Source organism: Montipora foliosa, chromosome 2 (assembly GCF_036669935.1).
Source record: "Montipora foliosa isolate CH-2021 chromosome 2, ASM3666993v2, whole genome shotgun sequence".
Lineage (NCBI taxonomy): Eukaryota > Metazoa > Cnidaria > Anthozoa > Scleractinia > Acroporidae > Montipora > Montipora foliosa.
Window position 1 is genome coordinate 6,660,374 of NC_090870.1, and position 20,000 is coordinate 6,680,373.

A 20,000-nucleotide genomic window follows, 5' to 3' on the forward strand; every position below is an offset into this window, starting at 1 on the left:
ACACGATCTAACGAAGGTATTCAAGCGTCCGTTTTGGCCTCAGCACCACCCCCAGAGGACACCTCCATCGACTCCGCCACGCTCTCCCCCTCGCCTTCCTTTTTCTCCTTCTTCGCTCCCTCTTCTCCCTGTCCGCTGTCTTCCCGTCTTCTCTTGAACGTCCTTCCACCTCGGTTGCGTCGAAACTTTGGTCCAGCTGGTAAGGGGTCAATGCCAAGGACTTTGTGTAGCTGTCTGAACGCAGTGAGACGTAGCGCGTGCTGATTAAAGAATTAAGTAAACAACGTGTCACAAAAAATGAAAGTCATTAAAGAAAAAACATTTTCTCTGGTGATTCGGGAATACTCGGAAAAAATCCGAGTGCTATATTTCACCACACGAACCTACGACCCAATTCTGATTACTAGTTCGGATGCTCTGAGCTTGGCCTTCAAACTTGGGTTTTGGAACGCCATACTGCCAAGACTGAATTGTCGAAAGGGTGCATTCACCCTATTGAAATAATGGTTAACAATTATTCCACTCGCGCTTGTTGGATATGAGATGATAGATAGCCAACGAGGCGCGTAGCGCCGAGTTGGCTATAATCATCTCATATCCAACAAGCGCGAGGGGAATAATTGTTTTATTAAAACGCCCCCAAAATATAGAAAACTAGACTACAACAAAAATAAAATAGCCCAAAAAATCACGCGTATGCTTGCCGTGTTTGTAGATCATGGCATAATGGCTCATAACCCATGATGGCTTAGCCAATCAAAACTCTCGAATTGCATTATCCAATGATCCAGTTTTTAATAATAACTAATAGACCCCGGTAGATGAAATTTGTATACCAACGAAGCTCACGCGAACTCAATCAGAGGTATCCATGCGGCCCAGGTCGAATTGAAAATTGCGAAATGTTCGCTGAAATTAGAGTACCAAGAGAAAACAGCCTTTAAGAGAAGAGCCGAGAAACCAAAAAAACTCGACGCGTGAGTAACAAGGATTCAAGAAATCGAACCCGAACCACACGTGTAGAGGTGGACAGTGCTTAACGGGGCATTTCACCAATTGCTGGTTTTCACTCACGTGATCAACAGCCATGTTTTTCAACGAAAACAAAAGGAAGCGTTTGCATAATAATAGAGTTAAATTCCCGGAGGATTTGGTCGGGGCACCAACATGGCCGCCTTTTCTTTGTTTTGGGCACCAACATGGCGGTCGTGACGTCATGTGAAAACCGAGAATACTTTAAGCCCTCGCTGGGTTTTGAGGCCCCCGTACATGAGGAAACCTTTCCCATATGTTTCCCACGCGCGCAAACGAGGAGCCACCAGCTGAGGAAGCAAAAAGTTTATGACGAAATTCAGGACATTAATTTTTTTGCGTCTCGGGAAGCAAATGTTGCTTGGCGCAACAAATGTTTCCGCGACAATGTTTCCTCGTCTGCGAAGGCCTTAAGGGAAAAATGTAGAACATTACAGTTGCTACCTTCTAGTTCTACCGACGACCTTGAAAACAAGAGGGTTTCACCGCTATGAACTAGACAACAAACTAATATTGACAGCGAAGATGCACTTTGTTGCCACAGTATTTTGTTGCAAATTTTTAATTGAATTCGAATCTGCATGATGTTTTGTGCACATTTGAGATCCCGAACACTATTCTTGCTCATTTCCAAACGCTTTTTTACCTATAAAATCCCTCGTTACAGGCCCACCTAAAAACCCCTTTCAGGAAGTTGCACAAGCCAGGCTTAATTTACAGTACTGCCAAGGCAAGCACTCACTGAAAAAAATTAAATTAACGTCTTAGCTTGATGTTGATTTTTGGTAGTTTTCACATTCCAAAACGTAATGAATTCTTTAAAACGCCCGTACGTTATAGAACAAAAAAGGCACGAATCGAGTACAAATCTTCCGCGAAATTAAACATACAGTTATTTGTGCTGTTAGTTTAATATACTTTCACATAGATTAGAATAAATTTAATCGCGAGCGCCACGTAAAAACTGCCACACTTCCCCGAACAATGTTTCTTTTCTTTAATTATTTGTAACAAGTGAAAAATAAATCGATGATTTGCACTTTAACACGCCTTTCGGGCCCGTCAAAATACAGTAAAGCTTGTAAAAAAAACACACTTGCCGATACCACAAGCTGAAAACCTCTGCAAAGAATTGGACAGTAACGCTGACGAACCTGCGCTGAAGCTGTAAGATCTTCTCTCTCCTGCATGGAAACCTCTCCCAAGGCATCTATAGTATCCTTCTCGCAAGGATCACACACCCCTGGGCCTCCTGTGTCAAGAACGCAACAAACAACAGTTCATTTGCTTGAAACTACACCTAACTAAAAACAGGACTTGCATGGAAAAAAAAATTAAACAAACAAATAATACAATCTCCCAAACTGACGATCTTTTACCACTGCTGTGGACAACGGGGAATTTGGTTGAAATGGTGATAAAAATTACAAAGACAGCGCTACTCTTTGCACTCTTGGACGAAACGATCCATACAAGCCTCGTACATCAAGAATAAAGTTTTTCTTGCGCAATTTCTTTTAGAAAGGACCCACAGTAAAACGTTAAACTCACTTACACATGGAGAGCAATTTCTTCAAAAGGAAATCTCAGGCTAAATTTGTATTTTTTTTCCAAGCCCCTTTGTGGCGTTCCCTTCGCTTTGACACTCTACGAAAAAAACCCAACAAAATGTTACCTTCCAAAAGAAGGCCAGTGGAGATACATTCCAACACACGACGGAAAGCTTCGCCAGGTCCTAGTGGCTGTTGGCTGCTACTCACGGCCTTCTCCACCAGCAACTCCAGGGCCTACGAGAAATTGGAAAAAAAGGGTTCAGCAATAATCCCTCCAGCTGAAAAATGGGTACAATACAAGAAAGATTTTAAAGTCATTTGTGCAGAAGGCCTATCAGTCTCATTAAATCAGATTTTTCCCTCCACAAAAGGTCAGGCAAAAAGCTGTTCATCACTTAGGCCCTTTATATCCAATTGAACACTATCAAATTCACTTTAAAAGGCCCTACAGTACAGGTACAAATCCCCTTTAGGCATGTAGCAATACCAAGCCGTTTGCGACGTTAAGCAAACCTAGGGCTTGTAAGCCGGATATACTGCCAGCATGAATCGATGCAATGAGGGACCACTTCAGTACAAGTTGTTTTGACAAGTGCTTATGAAAAAAAAAATACATAGAAAAATGGAAACAAAAATAATTCCAAATCGACAACGGCCGCTTTTCTCGAATTGTTAAATAAAAATAATTAGGGCAAAGTTTTGCTTGAGAACATAAAACAATTAACATCACAAACATTTCTCACAGACTAAATATAAGAAGCAGGTGGAGTTACCTGACATACATGGTCGTGCACTGACGTGCATGATAAACGGACTATTTCCTTGCCCCAAAAAACGCATGCGACAACCCTGAGTGTTGGTCCGACCGCAGTTGAACTCACGACCTCCCACGTGAATGCACAGTGCTCAACAAACTGAGCCACCGGTGCCGGGTCAAATTTTGACAATAAATCATTACATCAGCTGTAATAGTGCCCCATTAAGTGTACAAAGACTTGAGCAGCTCACCCAGTTATTCAGTGGGGCAAAGGCTGGAATTCTCTGACAAAGATCACGCATGACGCGTATAATAATGACACAGGACTGCAAACCGTTGGCCTTTGCCTAAGGATAGCAAAACAGAGTCAGCACAAACGAAGAAGAAAATGGAGAAAACGAGAAGAGAAATTTCGTATCTTCAAGCGGCCATGTAACATTTTCTTTATTATATAACACCAATGAATTGAAATACCAAATAACTTCACGAAAGACATCGAAAGGTGCGATTTTCATATGTAACCACAACAACAGGGATCTTTTCACGTGTGAAAATAACATGTTATCTTCACGTGTGAAGATATCATGTTTTCGCGTGAAAGCTCACTTGGTATTTCATTGGTGTTTATATAATAAAAGTAAATATTTAACGTGATCCCTTCGACCAATAAGCAGAGGGATAAGTGCATGATTACTCTCACATTTTCAGAAGCGGCATTGTGTGATGTAAACTCAACCTGAAATAGATCACAGTATCCTGACCACCCCCCTACCCCCCTCCCTTAATAAAGTAAATATCCAACGCTAGCTACCGACACTGAGGTGAATAGTTGTTTTAGTACATACTAAAACAAAGAGATAATATACAGCACAAAAAATTAATTTGGATGTTTTCTTCACTTGTCACGGATGCAAATCGGGACGCCATTTTTTCCCGAGTTGCTTGGAGGTAAATAGCACGGGATATTCGGAGTTTGACGAGCCAATCAGCGCCCGCGTTCAACGCTATCCACTGTTTTAGTATATACTAATCACCCATATTCCCTAAGCCTAAATTGTAAATAGACATTGAGACCTAACAATAAACCTCGAGAGCTTCATAGAAAAATAACGTGCGTGCATTTCTGGACTCAAGTGTTGGTCCTCCACACATGAGAACACAATTGCAGGCACAGCAATTTAGGTCACAATAGGGAGCTTAAGCTGGAGACGTCCTTGAGAGGCTGAAAGCAACCGCAAGTAAATATTCCACATGCCAGGGCAGAAGACACTTCGCAATATAAATGTCGTTGTGTGAAAACAAGTTAAAAGGGAAAACAGCTCACTTCCGGTTGCCGTCCGCGTCTCAAAAAACGCGCTTGCTTAAACTCCCAAATAACAAAAGAGCCTGTTTAGTTATCATGACATAAATGGTTAGTAAAATTATACACTGGAAGATTAGTAAAAATAAACAACACGGAACTTAAAATGCAAACCAGCACTTCACAAGCAAAATGAAATGCTCTTTCACAACATAAAGACAAATTAATTATTTTAAATGTACGCATGTTATTGTGGAAAAACCACAGGTCTCTTACGAGACAAGAGTCACCCAAAAGAGGAAGTGTCACATGCTTGTTCATGATACAGTACATACATACCTGGGCAGGGCAACAACTGTCAAACTGCTCAAAACATTAAATTACAACACAATCAAAAATAAGAATAAACTGCTCAATTAACCAATAATAATTATGAAGCACTCTTGTTGGAAACAAATCTGATCACGACAATCAATGGACTACTTGTTGCTGAAATAAGGTCATAGAAAAAATGGTTATTTCAGTTTTGTGTCAATGTTGCTCTCTTTCGGCAAAGAGTCCTCTATAAAGGAGTACCATTCCTTGGACAACGTGAGCAATGAAAGTGCCATTCAAACAACAAACACTGCTCTTTAAAAAGGAAAGCCTTATGTTTATGTTTATTTCTGGTGGAAGCCTTATTTTTACCCATCAAAAATCTTATTCATTATTTTAGCCACACTTGAAGGCTGTTAGACTTTTCTTAGCAGTCCGCTCTTGTATAGCAGATGTATTTCCAACAGCAGAAACACAGCAATACATGCAAGAGAATGTGACAATTCCTCTTAAAACATACAGCAAATGAGCCGAACCTGAAACCATTTAGCATGTCGTAGCGATGCCAATGCAGCTAAGCATTTTGGCCTGTCCAGCACTTGAGGATCATCTTCAGCTACGGGTGAGAATTGAGTGGACAAGTAGGAGATGAAAAGATGTCTCAGCATTATCAAATACACAACACTCCAAACACAAATACAAACAAAAACGAACAGGTAGGACACACAGTCAGACAAAGACGAAACAGGCTTTTAACATTGGCGAGTTTCTGCATGGGTTATTTTCAAATTTGATCAAAATGAATGTGGTTGGCTTCACTGACTATGCAATTTGACACCAGATTTTAGTGAGTTACATGCCATTCTGCTGTTAAATTCACGAACTCCTTCAGAACTACAAAGTGGTGAAAAGCTACTTTTGGCAGATTCTCTGCCTTAACAGGAATTCAGGCTGCATTGCTTAAGTACATGCGCAGTATATACAACTACCAAACTATTGACGATGCAAGCCCTTGATTGATTTTTGCCTTTTAATGAGAAGAACTGCTGTCCACTGAAGTGGTGGGCACGCATACTGATTGTACTGTTCTACGAAAGACAATATTCAATTGCAAGTCTTAAGACCAGAATATGAAAAAAAAAAAACTTAAGTAACCAAACAATAATTTATATAAAGGCTCCAAAGACATTTGGAGCCGGTAAGAATATCCACGCAAGCCTTGATGCACATGAAAACTCTACCAATGTTGACATAAACACAGCAAAATACAACAAACAAACAAACAAAGCCCAGAATCTTTCCACCTCCTCACACCACACTGTAGCACGGTCAGAGGTCATCTGAGTGTACAAGAATTAGACAGATAATTCTGCAGATTTGCAACAACATCAAAATGATTATGAAGCACAAGGCTGTTAAGCTTTGTGCACAGGCATTGCTTCTCAGTTGCAATAATGTATTCTTTACCCTGCTTTATCAAATAGATTTCAACTTTAGAGGAACACTGAATCAGAGATGTAAATACAAGTGGCCTGGAGTACTGAAACCAGGCTTAACAATGCTCAAAGTGGAGATAAGTTTTCCATGAAGTACTAATTTAGCTCTTTAAAAGTTAACTTTCTTAAAACAAGTCATTCATTTTGAAAAGCCAATCATTTACTTTTGACATTTTCTCAGGGATATAAACCTACTCCAACAAGGCTTTAAAATGCCAACCATAGAAATGATTTACGACATCATTGATGATTTTAGAGAAAGTCCACAACCTTCAGTTCATCAATGCAAGAGAAAAAGAGTCATAAAACATAAGGGAGTTCTGTCGTACTCACTTGTCGAAAGAAATTTTGATTGTATGTTCCTCAAAAGCAAACTAGCTTGCTAGAACTACTGGTTGATCTAAACTCAAAGGGCCCTTCATAAGATTTTAAAACTTGTAACAAACACCTTTTTTTCACAACTCAGAATCTAATGTTGTGAGTTTTCCACTGAAAAAGAACAGCTTTAACTACTGAGCTTTCCGAATAAGCTGAATGAAAGGAAACAAGCATCTATTGGTACTGTTACATTGAAGACAAGGCTTATTAAGGGCCCCATAACGTAATAAAACGACTTAAAACAGGTACCATGTTCATTCTCATCTCCTTCACGCATGACAGGCGATGTCAGCGTGATAGTGACAACCACTTTGGGATCAACGGGAGTGATGATCTTAAGAGCAGCTTCTTCGGGCACTGTTTTCACTTCATACTTCTCTTCGGTGACTTTCTGCAAGGAAAAATAAAAACAATGTGAAACAATAATATTGGCTTGCATTCATAAACAGGGAGCAGGGACATGAAGGTGACAACACACAATGTGTCTCAAGTCTGAGTCTGATACACAAACCTTTTTTCCTGTGGACACGAGTTTACCCAATTCATAAAAACAGACAACATTTCACGAATTTGATGTGACTTGAATTGCTGTTACATGTACAGATTTCCATCAATAAAGCTTCCTTTGCACCATGAGGATTAACAACACTTAAATTTAAGAGAGTGATTTTAAATCTATTTTGTTCATTTCTATTCAAAGCAAATGGTATGTAGCAACAAAAGCAAACCAAACAGTGTGTACATGATGACAACTTGGTAAAAACACTATTAATTTTAACCAACAGACATGTGCGCTAATACCTTCACAGGGCTACACTGACATGACCCAGATGCAGTGTGTCAAAAGCTGTGTGTTTGTGTTGGCATTCTATTTAACCCAGATTATCACTCGTTGTGCTACTATCAACTCGAGCCTACACCTGAAGGTTCACCACAAAGGTCAAATTGTGTTAACAAATCAGGCACACTTACAGCAATATGTTCTGGCAAAAGGTCGGCCACTCTCTTTAACAACATCCTGGTTGGCTTGTCTAGATGGGAAAAAAATTATAATGCTGATAAAAGAAGACAGCTACATAAAAATTTTAATCGCTAAAATACAGATTATAGTCAGTAGCAATATTAGTTTTATTGATCCAGTTGAGAACAAAAGTTGCAAAAGTCACCACACAATGAATTTCTTTGTCTTTCATTTTCTTGCAATTTGATTGGTTACCTTAAACAAGCCTTGAAATTTGATTGGTTGTTTTGTTTTAGTGTTCCTTGGAAATGGTGTGATTTAGAGGGGAAAAAAAAGTGCGACACCAGGAATAAATTGCACTGCTGAGAGCCAATCAGATTGCAAGGATCACCAGTGATTTCTAAATGGCTGTAATGAGAGTTTAAACACAAGTGGTGGGAGCCACACAACAGAACAAAGCTTAAAATACTATTGATAGTGTGCCCTTTACAAAGACAGACCCACAACTCTATAACTCTGTTCAGCTCTCTTTTCAAATAGTGCATGGGTTAGAGACTCAGAGTTTGCAAACACAGGTTTCGAAACAGGGCCTATGGTTTATAGTCCTCATTAAAGAAGACTTGAATGTGTAACCATCAGTAGTTGCAATAACTGACAAAGGAAGCACTTTCTCCTCACTTATTTTCAGATCAGAGTTTGTACAACTAAGGTTCTAACCTAAGACCTCAGGCAGATCGGTCTAATGCAGGGATGTCCCTAAGCGCCAGCTGCTGGCGAAAATCTCAGCACGAGAAAGGGGTGATCACTGGTCGGATTTTAGATCCTAGCGACTGGATCGAAGCGACTGAGCAGATCACAAATTATTCTCCACAGAGTTTACAAGTCATTTGATGTGTTAACAAAAGAATTGAATATCCGCCAGTATATGGAATTACAACTAGAATTTAATGATACTGGAAATGAAATAAAAGTGTTGTTTTAAGTACTGTTGTGAGTGTCTTCTCTTTCCCTGTAATCGCCATCTTGAAGAATGCTGGGTGTTGCGAGACAGTGGGAACAATTTTGTTACCAGGTCCCTTTGATGCTAAGAGCATGAACTTACCACCTCAATAGAACCTTCAACCAGATGGATTTAATCTTAGCTACATCCCTGCTGATGCTAAATCAAGTGAGCCTACCCGTTGCACAAGTTTTGCCCTTTACTGTCAAACTGTCAAGCCAGAAAATGTTCCAAAACAATCACCAATTTTCATTCATTCACTCGTCAGAGTGTAAGGAAATGATTTGGGACATGAGTTTGAGGTAAGGACACCTCAGGAAGCCTTAACCCTTTCCCTCCTAAGAGTGACACTTATAGACTTTACTCTGTCTAATGCCAAACGATTTTACTCGTCAATGGGGAGCCCCTCAGGGGTAAAAAGGTTAAGGTCTACAGGAGGGCCCTTGAAAGAAGCCAGTGATATCACAAGTGGACAAAATGAATCTCTAATTATCCTGACAATGAAAAAAAAACTTCTCCTCACCATGACAAAGCACCACTAAATTTACATCAAGGCGTTCATGAAGCAGCAAGCCTTTTGCTAGCACTCCAACTCTCATGACTCCCTTAAGAGCACCTGTCACGATAGAGACAATGCTGGTTAGGTTGGTTTTGAGGTACACATGTTGTAAAAATACAACTACCACAGTAGTAATATAATTCTCATTCAGTTAAATGGCTGCAGCACAAATCGCCTTTAGTTGGTAAGAAGATAATGCTACACATGTATCTTTACACATTTACACATTATTCGTGGTATCACAAACTAAAATGCAATAATTACCATTCATATTACTCTAGTCAAAATAAAATGTTAAAAACTATATGAATAACAAATGCTATGATAAACCTGCTTTTCAAGAATGCCTTGATACTTCAATGCACCAAGCCCCGATCTAAAATCAGTTAGTGATAGCAATAACAATATTATTGCAGTCATTGCTTCAAACTCATTTTTCCACAGCACCAATTGTCCCATTAAAGTCAAAGAAAGAGAATAATCTCTCCCCTACTTACTGTGAACCTCATTCAGATCCTAGGGCATTCAAAGCCCAGAAAATGGATGCCATGACATTTACAAACTTTACAACACAGCTGTCTAACTTACGTGGTGGTGAGGAAGGCTTGTTAGCATCCTTCTTCTCTTCACTAGACTCTGTTTTTTCCTCACTGTTCTCTTCTGCTTCCTTAACTTCCATTTTTGCTTCTTCTTTTCCCTCTTCATTGTCATCTTTCTTTGGCATGGCAGCCAGATCTTGTTCAGCAATCAGATCAGAGACAAGCTTCAGAGCCTTCTCAGAGGCAGACACAATCTTCTGTACAGCCTGTAGCTCCTGCTCATTGGGGTAAATACTGGAGTGCTTGGCCATCACTAGACGGTCATCAGGTGTATCGTATCTTGGTCGCCCCATAGGCTGCGGCTTTAAGAGAACAACACAGCGATATGTCGTGTTTACAAACATTGATGACACATTTCTTTTGATATTGAAATTTGCCAACCAAAGGACAAAAGAAGTCATTGTTTCAAAAGTCAATTAGCTTCTGGTTGGCAAATTTATAGCAATGGGTGACGTAAAAGAAATATCGCCATGGGGCACTTTCAAAAATGCCATAATACTCTTTTTTTTATCCTCCACATTTTGCATAAGAATTGTTTTTGTTTTCTCTTGGGACCATTGCAAGTCCCAAGAGTAACTGGAAACAATTCTTATTCAAAAAATGGAGGGATAGGCCTTTTTTTAGCGAATGCAACACAAATTAAAAAACAAACTTAAGAGAAGATGAAGTTGTTGCGCTCAAGATGAAGAAACCAACTTAATGTCAAGGCAGTGCGCTCAGCCAATCAGGAGCAAGTATTTTGGGTGCTCAACCAATTGGGAGCAAGTAATTTTGCCCTCTTCATTGACCAATCAGCATTCAGTAATTTTGCCTGCTATGTTATTATGTACTTGTAATCAAAATAAAGTATGGGGCATACATTAATAAGGAATACACATTTTACAAATGTGTAATATTTTGTAAGTACTTTCATAGTGAGTGATTATTTTGTAATAGCTAAGATAATATTTTGTAATAATAGACTTGAACTTGAGTATTATGGTATTTTCGAAAGTGGCCTGTTGGCAGAACTTCGAGAAATGTTTAAGAAATTATTTTGGATTCTACAGTACCACTCAAATGTAAGTTACCACCCTCAGGTAAGACACGGTTCACGTCATGTGCTACAGGAATTGAACTTTGAACGATGTTAAGAAACGGGCAAGTTCAGTGGGCTTGATGCTTGCACCCTATCTTTTGTTAAGTATCTAAAATGCAGACAGTGTTGGTAAAAGACCAATTTTCCACGATAACACGCCTACAATAAATCTGCAGCACCTTTGTACATAAAAACATCATTGAATTTGGCGATTCCAAAGAAAGTTCACTTCTACCGAGCATATTTCATTGTTTACAAAGTTTCACTCACTGATCAACAAACAGTGTATCATAAGCAGTCACATAAACGGAAAATAAAAGGAAAAGAAAGCTTACTTCGTACTAAGCTGAATTTCCGTGAAATACCTTTAAAACGGCATGAACTCGGCATGAAATTCTATCATACCACCATGAAATCATTCCTGCCGGGCCATGAAGAAAAATCCTCCTCAAAATTAATTAACTTCATTATCAATATGTTGCGTTAGGATTTCTGGCAGGTTTCGAGTGTGAAAGAACAATTGACATAAACCTTTTGATGCTCATTAATTTTTGTTTACTATAAAGTTGACTTAACACAATTTTAATTGCAAAACCAGACCACAAAATTTTCCTGTTATTCTGGATCGCACAGCAACATAATTTCACAGCCTTAACATAAGTTAAGTTGAACATGACTTAATTTCGCAGTCTACGATTTCACTTCATTGCGGACGTGAACTTTTTCACTGAGCATAGTGCAAAGGTTTGGAACAAGAGTGAACACCCTGTGAAATTTCAGGAGTGAAATATTAAATTCATGTGCCGTGACATTGAAATAAATTTCACGGTTCACCATGAAATCTATAAGCTCCCTTTTCACGCGAAAGGTCACATTTTTTGTTCAAAAACAATGGCAATGCAAATTACTGTACATGATTATTACTGCAGTCACTACTTTTGTCATTACTTTGCATATTTAAAATAGGGTGCTACTTCTTACCGGTCCCATTTCTCCAACTCCCTCCATAAGTGGGCGAGGTCCCATCGGTCCAGGAGGTCCTCTTGGTGGTCCCATTCGGCCAGGACCCCATCCTTCAAAGAATTCAGCTTCAAAACGACGCCGATGTTCCTCTTCCCAGAATCTCTCCTCTTCAGCAATTCTCCTGTAATATTCCTCTTCTTCCCAGCGGCGCAAGTCTTCCTCTTGCCTTCCCCTATTAACAAATCACATGATGCATTCAATTTTGACTTTCCTAAAACAGGTCTTCTTTGGCTCAAAAATTTACACAGATGTGTTCAACATCCTACAGTACCGCTCAAATGTAAGTTACCACCCTCGCGCGCGACGCGATTCGCGTCGCGCGCTACAGGAATCGCGTCGCGCGCTAAAGGAATCTCGTCGCACGCTACAGGAATCGCGTCGCGCGCTACAGGAATCGCATCGCGCGCTAAAGGAATCGCATCGCGCGCTAAAGGAATCGCGTCGCGCGCTACAGGAATCGCGTCGCGCGCGAGTTAAAAAAGTCTGTAAGTACATCAACTTTAGGATCGCGCGCGCTCTTAATTGGCCTTTTGGATTTGTTTGTGAAAGCCCCAGATGCATAACAAACACGCATTTTATCAGACGTAAAAGCGTCTAGTCGTTGTTGACTGAAAAGTCGACATACAGCTTGCTGGTGTGCGCCGAAATTAATTAGACTGTTAACTTTGCTCTCAGGAAACACGAAAATGTGAATCGTAAGCAGTTTGGCAACGGGAGAGATATACATGTAGTACAGTTGTCGTTTAAATCAACATTTGTTTTCGTTTGTCTCGAGTCGGCATATTAAAATTCAGACTACCCGACACGTGATGGAATGTCAGGAAAACCAACAACTGTAACACGCTTTGTCTATCCGAAATCTTCACACAACAAAATTATTTTGAGTCCACAATTATTAAAGCGTACAAAACAACCCCATCGCTTTAGGCCCTTCAGTCAAAAGGAATTCAATTTTTTTTTTGCAGAGTATTGTCCACAGACAACTTACAAAGCAATTTCATCCTTTTTTTCGTGTTACTCTTGGGTACATGTACATTTTTCACATAAATCTTAAAACTTCACTTCAGGTCTACAAGAATCTGAGCATTCCTGTACTTTGTTTTTCCAATAAGAATTGTTTTTGCATAATGAATTAGGACAGAAATTTTGGGAAACTCCTTCTACTGTTCATTCTGTCTAATAATAATGATAATAATAATAATCATCATCATCATCATAATAATCATCGATATTGCTGTACCAGCTGATGTAAGAGTAGGGGAAAAAGCAAGGGAAAAGGTGGAAAAATACCAGGACTTGAAGAGAGAGATCGGAAGATTGTGGAAACTCAAAATGGTAGAAGTCGTACCTGTAGTGACAGGAGCCCTTAGAAGTGTCACCAAAGGATTTGATAGGTGGATTGAAAAGCTAGGGATACCATTCAATGTTGGCGTAATTTAAAAAACTGCTTTGTTGGGAACTGCAAGGATTTTGAGGAAAGTGTTGGAAATGTGAAGAAGAGACAATTCTGTTAGCCTTTGGTCATTTGTTATGACTCGCCTAACAGAAGAAAAGACGGCAATGACAACAGCCAGAACATGATGTTAAATTTTATAATAATAATAATAATAATATTTCCATAAGGTCGCAATAGTAGCAAGTATGATAAATACTGTAGGAAACAGACAACTTTTTTAAAAGACATGTTTCGGCATGCTTATGCCATAATCAGTTTAATGAGTTCCAATAATAATAATAATAATAATAATAAAATCAACTCTCAGTCAATTACATCTGGCTGCAGGTGGATACCCTCGATCGCGATAACCTCTGGTATCCTTCCCTTTCATTGAAGTGAATGAATAAAGTTCTTTTTCACTTGTAGTGCCCTTTCAAAAATGCTATGTAAACAAACCTATTCTCAGTTGAATGCCATACCAGCTACCAATTCAAGCTGTATCACAAACAATCAAAGGAGGCTAAAAGATCTTACTTTTTCCACTGCCAATACTGCTCTTGTTCCCACTGTCGGCGAAACTTGTCTTCTTGTCCCTTACTGAGGCGGCTACGTCCACTGGGTTTAGTATCAACCACAAGATCGGGTTGGACTTTTTTCTAAAGAAATTAGAAAAGGACATGACATTCACCCAAAAGGCCTAATTTCATGCAATCCTTAAAAAGAAGTCTAACCTTGTAGGATAATCGATGGCGGCGTCCAGCTAAATGTGCCTCCTTAGCATTTGGGTCATTGAACTTGCACTCACACAATTTGCAGTGGAAACTAACAACCTTTCCCTCATCGTTTTTAATCTCCTCCAAGAATTCTCCACCTAGAGATCCAATCGAACAAATTAAAGAAAACCAACATAACTGAATAATATAATATTAAGCCAAATTCAAGGAAGATTGTGTTTAACATACCTACAATCTTGCTCTTGTCAACCCCAGTATAATTTGCCAAGTCAAATTTCTCTGTAAAATGAACACATTAAAAATAATGAACAAATTATTGACATCCAACAAAATAACTGGTTACTTAACCCAAACAGATTATGGTGAAAGCTCTGCCATCCCCTCCCAACCAACAACAATGTGAAAGAGGTCCATTTAACTGTCTTACAAGTTTCTTTAAAATGGACAGGCCTCTCCAAAAACTCAACAGGGCCATGGTTTAAGAACGTTTTGTTGGTAAAGGCAAGAGACAAGATGAGATAACTGGAAACCGGTTAGGTCAATTCCAAAAAAACATACTTGCAAGGGGATATACAATTGAACCCCAATGGCATCAAATTCTAGGGGTAGAAAAGCCGCTGCTACAAACCAAACTAGTACCAGGACAAATGCCATCTTAATGCATGCCCTGTAGCAAAATTTAAAAGATGGGCCTGATCTGCAATACTGCATTTTCATCATTTTCCATTTTTATTTTAGCAACAACACAGCAAATTATTTTTCATCCACACTAAACCTTCCCCATGCAATACGATACATGGGATACGTTGCAATTGGGGCTCCGCCCTGTTCGTCTCTCCGGTCACGTCATACTACTGTTATGATAATGTATGTATTTTGTGGTGACAAATCTCAATAAACTAAACTAAACCATGCTCTTCACATCACTGTTTTTTTTTTTACTTTTCATTTTGATTTATCCACACTCGCATTTCCGAAACTTTTCTGTGCTCTGACATTACCTGCCAAAATCTAAAACAGGGGTATTTTCAGAAAGATACCCAGGAAAAAGTCCCTACTTTTCAAACCACATGCAAAAGCCTTCATCTTTGTCGGCAATTGTAGAAAGTACTATGTTTTCCTACAAAAATGTTTTAGTGTGGATGGTTACTGTACCGTTTCCAAAGAAGATACAGTTAAACCTCCCTGAGATAAATCTCAAAAATAAAACACTGAATCCCATGTACTAAGGTTAATAATTCACCTGATGAAGGCTCAAGCACCAGCCGAAATATCTTGAACAAGACATCAAAAATAGCAAGTGTCAAACCGTTATCTTGTAATGTTGGCTCCTGACTATCATTACTTTAATTTAAGGTTACAGTAAAACACTGACCCTCCTCCATCTCCACTTCGTTTCCTGATGTTGCCACAGCATTACTGTTACCAGACACGGCACCAGGTAATGCCGCAGCATCACTCTTGACAATGCCAGTCGAAGTCAGTTTTGTGCCGCCAACAAAAGTTATCTTGGGGGCAGCCATCTTCTTGGGAGATGATTTTCCCTGCGCACCCTTGTTCCCTGCACCAGCCTTCTTGTCCCCATTCTCTTTGGTCGTATCCTTTGCTTCTGGAGCCTTTAGTGGGCTTGGCTCTGGAATAGGTTTCCCAAGCTTTTGGTGCAGTTTTACAACCTTTTGGAATGATGTACATGTATCAACTTGGTTGGTAATAGTGCCCAAAATGAAGTTTACTTTAAAAGGCTGCTTAAGAATATTTGAGAATGGAGCCAAAATCTTTAACCCTTTGATACCAAAACCAGCCTAAACAGGCCAGACTTAGTATTTTACTGTCTAACGCCAGACAATTTTACTCATCAATGAGGAACCCCAGGAGTCAATGGGTTAAAAAAACGAACTTTATCCCCTTTGTATCATCAAACAACCACACTAACATTGGGTTGTTATTGAACTAAACATTTACCAGGAGTACGGGGTTGTTTCATCTACGAAACAAAGAAGCACAACACGGAAAACTCCTGAGTACAATATCCCTGCATCTTCAACACAAAAACCATTAAAAGGTCATCATGCCAAATTGTACAGGTTAAGGCTCCAAGTTAGTAGCTAGAGCTCTCACCAACGTTTTATTCACATTGTAAAATCAATATTAAATGCACTTTGCTTTGCTAATTTTTGCATGAAATTATTATAAACGGAAACTACACTGAGTCTGCTGGAAAATTGTGTAATAATTGTCGCGGCTAATCGCCGTCACAAGTGCAGGAATGACGCAGCTTAACAAGGTCGAACCGAAAGCATACAAAGGCGCCTCTGGCAGCCGTTATACAGTCCATGTGTGACCTTGGAGCTGTATGTTGGTTTTTGCTGAGTGGGGAAAACCGGAGAACCCGGAGAAAAACCCTCGAAGCAGAGAAGAGAACCAACACAAACTCAACCCACTTATGGCGTCGGGTCTGGGAATCGAACCTGGGCCACATTGGTGGGAGGCAAGTGCTCTCACCACTGCGCCATCCCTGCTGGATGCTGGATTAAAATAATATTATTACTGTTTGCCTAAGTCTACTGAGGTCAGGTACAAAAAGAGACTTTTGTCGCTTATCATTCCCTATGGAAATGACCCCCAACCCACTGACTTGTCTGTCGAGCATCAGAGTACCATGCAGGAGGTCATGTGTTCAACTATGGCCAGACCCACACTCGGGGTCTTTATACGCTGACGAGCCTTTGTAATGACATCGGCAAAATGGTTAGTCTCGGACAAGGATGATAAACCATACACCTCATCACAACCCTTCAATGTTCATAACCCTGTGGGATGCAAAAGAACCCACACATTATTCAAGAAGAGCAGGGCAAATACCTTCTGATGTTTTGATCCTTTCAGATGTGCAGCATATGCATCGGTCCCAGTGCAGGTAACATCGCACAGTTCACATCTATAAGCATTGGAAGGAAGAGATTCCTTCTCCTTTTGTTTGGCAGCCTGTTCTTTCTTCTTATGTTTTTGTCCTTCCAAATGTTCTCTGTAAGTCTATGGAAATCACGACTGGTTAAAATTCAGAACTTCAAGGGTCTTGTATGTATTGAGTAGATTAGTTGTGTTCTCAAAGTGGGTTTCTCAGATGCTCTGGTCACCCTATCAGCAGCTTTATTTTGCATAATAAACATGAAAACCAAGTACAGGTGGTAGCTGTCATTGGGTTCTTGCAAAAAAGATACACAGTAGTCTTGGTTGATTTAGAAAGTGTTCTACATGTACGCGAAAAACAAAGATGGTGAGGTGAATCTGACCGGTCCAAAATTAATGTAAGTGATAGGCTGCATGCAAAATAAGAACCACTAGAAAATGTATGTCCTGTTCTTCATCATAAAATTAATATAGTGGCAGAACACAGTCAGTGTCCTCTCTTTATTGATGTTTAACTATCAAAAACTACAATGGGGTCTTTACAGGGAAAAGGGAAATCTCACTGAGGCCTTCCTGTACTGATTGAGCAATGGAAAGGTAAAAAAGATTGGACATTAGAGGCACGCCACAAGAGGACACCTGATAGATTCAAAAGTTACTTGTCATGCTGGCAAACAGATCACTTGGGGTTCCACATATACTACCTTTACGGCACTTGCAGCTCGGAGATAAGCGAACCAAAATATGCGCAAAAAACACGCATACGCAAAACAAGCGGATGTGCGTCAACACATATGCAAAAAGGCTCATTAGTATTTATGAGCTCTCCTATTGTCGCCTTGTCTTTGTTTACTCTCAATCGTTTCCGGTGTGATGACCGTGAAAACAATTTGCATGTTCGTTGGACAGTGCGTCATTAAAAGAGCAAAAAATATCACCATATGTTTATTCTAATGGCGCAAAGTCCTTCAGGCTGGATATTTGTATTTTAAAGCCAAAAAAAATTTCATAGAGTTTACTTTTGGAGAAACAAACCTATCGACAAATGACACAAAAACCTTTTCAACATTGAAATTTACATGAAAGCATTGAGAGCGATATAAACAAAATTCGTACCAGTGTATCTGTTTAGTTGTAAACTAATACACACAACTCGTAAGCAAAGGGCTCATCATTAGCAGTTTTGTACAGCCATTCATCATTTAAAATTGAGTATTCAACCCCTTCTGTCGTTTTGGATGTGAATACTTAAGCAAAGCGTGACGCTCACCGATAGTTGAAAAAAATACAAACAACTTGCGTCTGTTACTCATAAACTTAAAAACAAAACTTTTTAGCAAAGGGCTCATCATTAGCAGTTTTGTACAGAAATTCATCATTTAAGGCTGAGAATTTTGCAGCTTGAGTTGTTTTGTTGTACAGTAAATGCAGCACAGTAAAGAATGATTTTTTGGCGTAGATTTTCAGCGCAACAGTGAAGTCAAGCAAGGTTGCCGGCACGTTAAATTAAGCTTTAAGGCAGATAAATTGGTGCGAATGACTGAAGTTTGAAGCAAAACTATGATGCTTACATCAACATATGCCACCTTTGCTGTGGAGTGAAGTGTCAGTTTTGCTTAAAATGCTACAGGCAGGCTCACAACATTCCATAATTTTGCAACTGTGGCAGTACTTTGCACATGCTCTCATTTGGTGTTATTGTTGAGTGATTTAAATTTTAGAAAAGCCAATTTTAATGCATTTTTTATGTAATTTTTTTTCATTTGTGAGAAAAAAAACAGCTACTAATTTTATGGACTTGGCAACCACTTTAGAAAATTTAGCAGCCAGATGTTGCCTTGAGGAAAAAGTTCATTTTGGGCCCTGCCAGGCAAACAAGTTGTCAATTTTATGGCTGTGTAGTTGATTCAAGTGAAAGTGATATTTCACATCTGGTACGGTACAGTTGCGCTTATCACTTCATTGTCCGTTTGAACCCACACAAGTTAGGTGGACTAACAAGTATACCTTCAAAAATATATTGTTTAAGTTTCAAAACCAAGTGAATTATCCACCAGATAGCAACAATACTATCAACTTAAATTGCACAAAGCTATCCACACTAGATAGGTGGGTTTGGCTGGGCTAGTTTTGCTCAGCAGTGAATGACAGAAGGACACAAGCTGAGTAGAATCTTGCCAAAAATCTGTAAATTTAGTAGTTCACTTGGTTCCTCTACAGCTAGCAGATAAAAGAATGAAGCATAACTATTATGGGTTCACTTTAATTTATGAGCCTTGGGCATATCGAGTTTGGCTCAGCATTGGACAAAATGTGTGTTCACTTCATGAAGCTTTTGGATTGTGAATCAACCTAGTCTAACTTCACCCTTGCCACTTATTTCAAGCATTCGCAGAGCACAAGAAACTCAAAAGATTCACATTTAGTAGGCCGAGGCCGAGAAGAAAACGTGTTTTTCGTTGCATTAATTTTTAATTAGCTTACTTGGGGTCCAGCGCAGCTAATCTTGCAAACATCACAGTAATGAAGCTGAGGTTGTTTAGGCGGCGGTTTCGGCTTCATCATTCCCATCGGTGGTTTTTGCTGCCCAGCACCAATCTTGTTCTTCCAACCTTGCCTCTGAGGTTGCTGTTGATGATGATGTTGCTGAACAAAGGCCGCGGCGGCGTTGTAGACGGCTGCCTCGTAAGCTTGAGGCTGGTATCCTCCAGTGTTACCGCCACCGGAGCCACCTCCATAACTTGCCGTGTTGTAAGAGCTTGTTTGTCCGTAAGCTGTCGTCTGAGTGCGGGCATTGGGATATGGATAGGCAACTGTGGACGATTGAGATGAATAAGCTTGAGTCGGGTGTGTTTTCGCGATCGCCG

General features: G+C 39.7%; 1 protein-coding gene and 1 non-coding gene across 3 annotated transcripts in view; both read right to left on the reverse strand.

The window, feature by feature from the left end:
- LOC137992250 (zinc finger RNA-binding protein-like) overlaps positions 1 to 20,000 on the reverse strand; it is a 20,868-nt gene that overhangs the window by 285 nt on the left and 583 nt on the right. The window contains exons 1-16 of one of the 2 annotated variants that reach the window (XM_068837464.1): positions 19,618 to 20,000; positions 17,086 to 17,256; positions 15,599 to 15,896; positions 14,452 to 14,502; positions 14,221 to 14,360; positions 14,024 to 14,145; positions 12,010 to 12,223; positions 9,940 to 10,252; positions 9,316 to 9,408; positions 7,804 to 7,862; positions 7,081 to 7,222; positions 5,494 to 5,573; positions 3,594 to 3,689; positions 2,708 to 2,819; positions 2,187 to 2,284; positions 1 to 260 (exon numbers count right to left, since the gene is read on the reverse strand). The exon at positions 1 to 260 is cut by the window's left edge and continues 285 nt beyond it; the exon at positions 19,618 to 20,000 is cut by the window's right edge and continues 583 nt beyond it. In XM_068837464.1, coding sequence (XP_068693565.1) covers positions 21 to 260; positions 2,187 to 2,284; positions 2,708 to 2,819; positions 3,594 to 3,689; positions 5,494 to 5,573; positions 7,081 to 7,222; positions 7,804 to 7,862; positions 9,316 to 9,408; positions 9,940 to 10,252; positions 12,010 to 12,223; positions 14,024 to 14,145; positions 14,221 to 14,360; positions 14,452 to 14,502; positions 15,599 to 15,896; positions 17,086 to 17,256; positions 19,618 to 20,000 — 2,612 coding nt within the window. In that variant the 3' untranslated portion in view covers positions 1 to 20. Of the gene's footprint in view, positions 261 to 2,186; positions 2,285 to 2,707; positions 2,820 to 3,593; positions 3,690 to 5,493; positions 5,574 to 7,080; positions 7,223 to 7,803; positions 7,863 to 9,315; positions 9,409 to 9,939; positions 10,253 to 12,009; positions 12,224 to 14,023; positions 14,146 to 14,220; positions 14,361 to 14,451; positions 14,503 to 15,598; positions 15,897 to 17,085; positions 17,257 to 19,617 lie in introns of those variants that run through there. The other variant, XM_068837465.1, reaches the window with a different exon arrangement.
- On the reverse strand, positions 2,917 to 2,985 carry LOC137993967 (small nucleolar RNA SNORD57). Its single transcript, XR_011122080.1, has one exon. It is a non-coding gene; the product is annotated as a small nucleolar RNA SNORD57 (small nucleolar RNA).